Source organism: Halichoeres trimaculatus, unplaced genomic scaffold (genome assembly GCF_033239565.1).
Source record: "Halichoeres trimaculatus isolate MK-OKI-2021-1 unplaced genomic scaffold, fHalTri1.1 fHalTri1_scaffold_1, whole genome shotgun sequence".
Classification (NCBI taxonomy): Eukaryota; Metazoa; Chordata; class Actinopteri; order Labriformes; family Labridae; genus Halichoeres; species Halichoeres trimaculatus.
Genome location: NW_027437179.1, coordinates 44184800 through 44191445, shown reverse-complemented (window position 1 = coordinate 44191445; position 6646 = coordinate 44184800). Strand labels below are relative to the sequence as shown.

The following is a 6646-nucleotide window of genomic DNA, read 5'->3' as shown; positions in this document are numbered from 1 at the left end:
AAAAAGAGGAAACATACGGAGTATCTCAGACTTTGTTTCTGTATACTTAAAATTTTTTAAATGAAAAAAGTTGAAACGTTCAGTGAGATCAACCGTCGTTCAGTGAGATCAACCGTCGTTCAGTGAGATCAACCGTCGTTCAGTGAGATCAACCGTCGTTCAGTGAGATTAACCATTGTTCAGTGAGATTAACCGTTGTTCAGTGAGATTAACCGTCGTTCACTGAGATTAACCGTTGTTCAGTGAGATTAACCGTCGTTCAGTGAGATTAACTATCCTGGGTCTGGGATGTTTAATTTTTTAATTAACTCTGGCTCTGATTACACGAAGCCCTAACATGATTTTTTTTTCATAGCATAGAATAAAAATGAAGAAATCCATCAAAGTTTGAAAGTAAAGCTCCACACTAACAACAGGACTGATTTTCTCTGTTCCTAAGTTTCATTGACCGTACCACATCTTATCTACGAGCTTTGGATCCAGTTTGCTTTCAGCTGTTAAACTAAAAAAAGGTCAAAGGTTGAGAAGTCACCGAAACTCTGAAACTGAAGAAAAGGGGATAGTTAAGAATTAAAGAGTGTTTCTGTCTCTTCTTTCTGCTGAAATAAAGCATCAAATCTAAAATAAACCACACAGGAAGGAGAAAGAGGGGCTCATGAATCAGTTATCGTTATTATTATTGATCCCACAGCGAACATCACAAGAGAAAAACAAAACATTTCTACATTCGTCTAACTCAGTCTGTCCGTCGTCTGAGTCCTTTAGCTCGCGTCTCCACAGTCAGACGTCCAATCAGATGTCAGCTCCTCGGACATCAGGAGGTCCACGGGTCTCCTTTAAAGCTTTTCTACAAAAATATGACGAATGGAGCCCGCCGTGGTGAGGCAGAGTGAGATCACATCGTCTGATCAATAAATCAACAAAAATACAATCAGGATATGTGTTCGTACATTTATAGATTCAAAACTCTCCCAGGATTTAAAGCACTAATACACACACACACACACACACACACACACACACACACACACACACACACACACACACACAGCTGCTGTGGGGCACATCAGGTCCAATCAACCAGTCAGTGAACATCATGAGGCAACTCACCCCTCTCTGAGCCAAAATATTAACCAAAAAAAATCAGGACAAATAAAAAGTTTCCTCATATTGAGATGAACAGAGACTGGACTGCATTTCCCAGCATGCACCTGTTCTCTGCTTGCTCTTCCTGCAGAGCTGTAGCTAGAGAGAAGCACTGAGGTCCTAAGTTCTGTTTAAGGAACCACCAATGGACTGACTTTGTCCACATGGAGCTGAGTCTTTACCTCACCTAACGACGGGCAGTAACACTCCGGTACACCAGGGGGCAGACTGAGCATTAGAATCAAACTGTTACAAATAAAAAGAGCTGGTTTTACCTCTGAAAAATCCCAGATTCAGGACCACAAACTTACTTAAAAACAGTCTTTGCATGCATTAAAAAAGGACCCTGAAAGGCCGAACATCCCTAACATCATCTTCATCATCTTCATCAGCAGCTCCAGTGACTTTTCCTCCAGGTTCCCCAACCCTGAGCCAAGGACCCCAGAGTTTTACAGCTACGGCCCTGCAGCCTGAGATGAATATTGATGTAAAACTTTTAGAGGCAACACTTCATTTTGTCTGAGGAAGGAAACTGCTCTGCTGAGACTTTATGTTCAGATACAAAACCAGCGATAAGAAGAGACAGGTCTCACAGATTTGATCCAAAAGGAAACTCCATAGAAAAAAACTGAACCTTTAACAGATTAAAATATTTTACAAACTCGAGAGCATCCCAAATAGATCCAGCTACAGGATGCTCAACTAAACTCTGCAGATAAATTAAAACTAAAGCAGCTAATTTCTAATAAAGCTAATAAAGGGATTCGTGGTTCAAATGGGAAAAGTTCAGTCATAGATTCAGAAAAAAAAGAATGAAAAATGTCTCAACAGGCTGATTTAAAGCTTCAAAGATCTGCTTCTGTTCTCAGCATTTTGCAGTCCCCAGCTGACACACGTTGCCTCAACAAGGTTCAAATCAAATCAGCTGATTTGACATTTTGTACTGAGTATTTACAGAGAAACCCAAACATTCACTCAGTAACACTTTAACCCGTGTGCACAAAGAGTAGCCCGCACCATTTGGCATCCCAGGAGGAGGAAACTGTTCCTAACCACACGGGGGATGTGACTCAATCCTCCTCCTCCTCCTCCTCCTCCTTCTCCTCCTAAGCTGCTCCCAAAGCTTTTCCCCAAAATATTTACAACCCAGGTTTTGGTTTGTGACCCTTTGACTTTCACCAGCTGGACTCAGAGCCAGCAAACACACACCATGGCTCAGCCACAGAGGAGCTGCTGGACCAGTCCCACTAAACCCCACTCAGCAGAGAGTCTCTGAAACAGCAAATCAAACACACCCAGGGCAGAAAAGAGTTTGATGATCTCTACCTACGATGATCTACAGCTTGACAAAAACTTTATCACAAGTGAAACAGACAAGAGCAAAAATGGGAAAAAAAGGCAAAAGACGCTCGCTGCAGAAAACAGAAGCTGACAATGTTTAAAAGTGAAATCTTAAAGGAAGAAGCTCAGGATAAACTAAGACACAAGTTCCAGCGGTTAGCAGTCACAGTCTGTCGTAAAGTTCTCCAGCAGAGGGCGACACAACCCTTTCATCGGCCTTATTTGTGATTGGTCGGTGGGGGCAGGAGGGGGGCGGAGCGATCATTGGTGAGAGTCCTTTTCAGCCGTACTCCTCTGATCTGACTCAGCATGTCTCCTCCTCCTCCTCCTCCTCCTCCTCCTCCCTCCTGGATCGGCTGCTCCTGGCTCTGGCTCTGGTTCTGGTCCAGGCTGGAGGGTGGAGGAAACTGGTGCTGGTACTGAGCGGAGGGCTCTGCTGGGGGAACGGAGGCTGGGAAGGCGGCCTGGTGCTGCTGCTGGAAGAGCTTCTGTTTCTGCAGCTGGTTCAGCTGCTCCAGCTGCTGGTTCTGGTCCTGGTCCGGTCTGTAGTGCAGCTGCTGCGGTTGCTGCTGGAGTTGAAAGTGTTGCTGGAGTTGATACTGTTGCTGCTGCAGCTGTTTGTGGGTCTGGATCTGCTGGATCTGCCCGGCTGGTTGATGGTTGATCAGCTGTTTGATCTGTGGCTGCTGGTACTGAGCCTGCTGCTGGTACTGAGCCTGCTGCTGGTACTGAGCCTGCTGCTGGTACTGAGCCTGCTGCTGGTACTGAGCCTGCTGCTGGTACTGTCTCTGCTGCTGCTGCTTGGCGGTGCTGCCCTCTTGTGGCAGGGAGGGTACAGTGGGAACAGGCACTGGGATGGGCATCTGACCTGGGACCAGCTGGTAGTACGGCGAGGAGGAGGAGGAGGAGGAGGAAGGAGGTAAGGCACTGAGGCTCTGTGTGGAGGTGCAGAGTTTACTGTAGCCCAACCCTCCGCCTCCTACGGGAGCAGGAACCGCGAACACGTTCTCGTCGCTGCCGCCGTTCCCTGCGAGCGCTTTGAGGGGAACCTGCGGGGTGGAGATTGGGATGGGGACTCCACCGCTGATTGTTCCTCTGCGATACGCCGGTTTGGACGAAGGTTTGCGTCTGATGGTCGCCGTGTGTGATGGCAGCTGGCGCACGGACCCGCCCATCTTCTCCGGCTCAGCCAGCAGGCTGACGGTGGAGGCGGGACGCTTGGACTGGGCAAACTTCCTGTACTGGAAGCTGAGGTCAGAGTTCCTGGGGATGGTCGAGGACTTGTCGAAGTCTGATTGGCTGATGCCGTGGTGGAGGTGGTGCAAGGAGATGGAGTCGACGTCTCCGTGGAGAGAAATGGACTCGTAGTCGACTGAGGGGAAACAGAAAGAGAAGAAACATCACAAACCAGCTACATGAGCCAGATCCTGCAGGAGGAGGTGAGGGGGTGAGGAGGTAAGGAAGTGAGGAGGGGAGGGGGTGAGGAGGTGAGGACATGAGGAAGTTAGGAGGTAAGGATCTGAGGAGGTAAGGCCAGAAGCCTGACTGTTGAAGGAAAGCTGCAGACAGACAGGCAGACTGAGAGACAGACAGGAAGACAGGTAGACAGACAGGCAGATAGACAGGCAGACAGACAGACAGACAGGCAGACAGAGAGACAGACAGGCAGACAGACAGACAGACAGACAGACAGACAGACAGGCAGACAGACAGACAGACAGGCAGACAGACAGACAGACAGGCAGACAGACAGACAGGCAGACAGGCAGACAGACAGACAGACAGGCAGACAGACAGACAGACAGACAGACAGACAGACAGACAGACAGACAGGCAGACAGGCAGACAGACAGGCAGACAGACAGACAGACAGACAGACAGACAGACAGACAGACAGAGAGACAGGCAGACAGACAGACAGACAGACAGACAGACAGAGACCTACCATAGAGGGGAGGATCTCTCATTACAGCTGGAAGAGAAGGAATGAAGGAAGTTTAGCTTTGAAAACACAGAAGTTCAGAGAGCAGATCAGAAACCAGAGGAGGAGGAGGATGAGGAGGAGGAGGAAAAGGAGGAGGAGGAGGAGGAGGAGGAGGAGGAGGAGGAGGAGGAGGAGGAGGAGGAGGAGCTTCAGCAGAAGGAAAGATAGAGAGATGGAGACAGCTGACAGACACAGAGAAAGCATTTCATCCCCATTTCTTTGATATTTGGAGGTTAATATAAACTGTTTGTGTGTGTGTGTGTGTGTGTGTGTGTGTGTGTGTGTGTGTGTGTGTGTGTGTGTGTGTGTGTGTGTGTGTGTGTGTGCGTGTGTGTGTGTTTTCACCCACTGTGTGTGTGTGTGTGTGTGTGTGTGTGTGTGTGTGTGTGTGTGTGTGTGTGTGTGTGTGTGTGTGTGTGTGTGTGTGTGTGTGTGTGTGTGTGTGTGTGTGTGTGTGTTTTCACCCACCGTGTGTGTGTATGGTGTCCTCGGAGCAGGAAGGGGTGGTGGTCTGGGTGCTGTAGCCGCTCGAGCAGTGCAGTGAGTCCCTGCTGCTCCTCTGGGCGTCCGAATTCAAAGCACCCAACGCCAAACCCAGCTGATCCCGAGCCGAGCACGACTGGAGGAGAGAGATCAGAGTTCACACTCCACAGATACAGACTTTCTGAGACAGAGAGGAGGAACCACAGGAGGAGGAGAGAAGACACCACCAGAGGAGAAAAGGAGAGAGCAGACACCACCGGAGGAGGAGAAGAGGAGAGCAGACACCACCAGAGGAGGAGAAGAGGAGAGCAGACACCACCAGAGGAGGAGAAGAGGAGAGCAGACACCACCAGAGGAGGAGAAGAGGAGAGCAGACACCACCAGAGGAGGAGAAGAGGAGAGCAGACACCACCAGAGGAGGAGAAGAGGAGAGCAGACACCACCAGAGGAGGAGAAGAGGAGAGCAGACACCACCAGAGGAGGAGAAGAGGAGAGCAGACACCACCAGAGGAGGAGAAGAGGAGAGCAGACACCACCAGAGGAGGAGAAGAGGAGAGCAGACACCACCAGAGGAGGAGAAGAGGAGAGCAGACACCACCAGAGGAGGAGAAGAGGAGAGCAGACACCACCAGAGGAGGAGAAGAGGAGAGCAGACACCACCAGAGGAGGAGAAACCACAGGAGGAGGAGAAGAGGAGAGTAGGGCTGCAACTATTGAATATTTTAGTATCCGAGTACTCTACTGAAAATTACATCGAGTACTCGAGTACTCGGATAAAACGCATTTCCGTGTACTTAAACAGCGGTTATTTTTCAAATGTAAATTTGTTTTCAGCAAATGTAAAATCAAGTCACTTTGGGAGATAGATTTTATATTCTGATTACATGTGAGACATTTTAACCAGGAATGAGACATTTTTGAAAGATTTTGAGTCTTTGCAGTGGTCAGACTAAAACGATGATCCTGCTGTGTTGGAGCACATATGGCTCCATTACTACTTGATATTTGTATCCTTCTACCCCTGACACCAGCCCAGTTAGCTCTGTTATGTTTTTGTTTTTTAATCTTCTTCACTCTTCAGAGCTGTGTTTTTATCTTCAACACTAAATCAGTGATCCACTAATTTGCATAACAAGTCATTTGTGTGTAACGGTTGTGGACACTGAAGGAGAGAGGAATAACACCGTGTGAGGGACAGAAAGCGAATAATATCACGCCAGTGTTTCCCCTGGGTTAACAGTTTGGGGGGGGAGCGACCACGTTACGGCGGCGGCGGGTGGGGGGTGCGAGCGCAGGAGAACGAGTGTGGCCTCTTCACGGAGAAAGCTTGGAGATGTTTCTTGTGGTGGCGTGGTTTATTTGTCCTCTATAGGGAATGAATGAATGTGTCTGTGTGTAAATGTGCGCATGTGTTCGTGTGTCTGTGAACGCGTTGGAGCAGAACTTCACCGTGCGCTAAAGATCACGCGCTCTTTAACGCACTGTGAAGTTCCACGAGGAGAAATATGAACCCGACGATGTAGAAACGACATCCCGTCATAAAATTAGGTTAGTGACATAAGGTTATTTTATCTGTGAGATTAAAAAACAAGGTATGGACCTGATTCATGAGAGAGGGAACTCTAAATCACTTCTGCTGTGATCTGGCGCTGTATGAAAAATAAAATTAACTCCACATTCAGGGAGGCGGAA

The 6646-nt window shown here is 48.5% G+C and overlaps 1 protein-coding gene across 2 annotated transcripts in view; it reads right to left on the bottom strand.

The window, feature by feature from the left end:
• Nucleotides 1–344: 344 nt before the first annotated feature.
• mtss1 (MTSS I-BAR domain containing 1) overlaps nucleotides 345–6646 on the bottom strand; it is a 72575-nt gene continuing 66273 nt past the window's right edge. Inside the window, exons 13-14 of one of the 2 annotated variants that reach the window (XM_074666773.1) lie at nucleotides 4940–5090; nucleotides 345–3859 (exon numbers count right to left, since the gene is read on the bottom strand). In XM_074666773.1, coding sequence (XP_074522874.1) covers nucleotides 2706–3859; nucleotides 4940–5090 — 1305 coding nt within the window. In that variant the 3' untranslated portion in view covers nucleotides 345–2705. The remainder of the gene's footprint in view (nucleotides 3860–4939; nucleotides 5091–6646) is intronic. The other variant, XM_074666782.1, reaches the window with a different exon arrangement.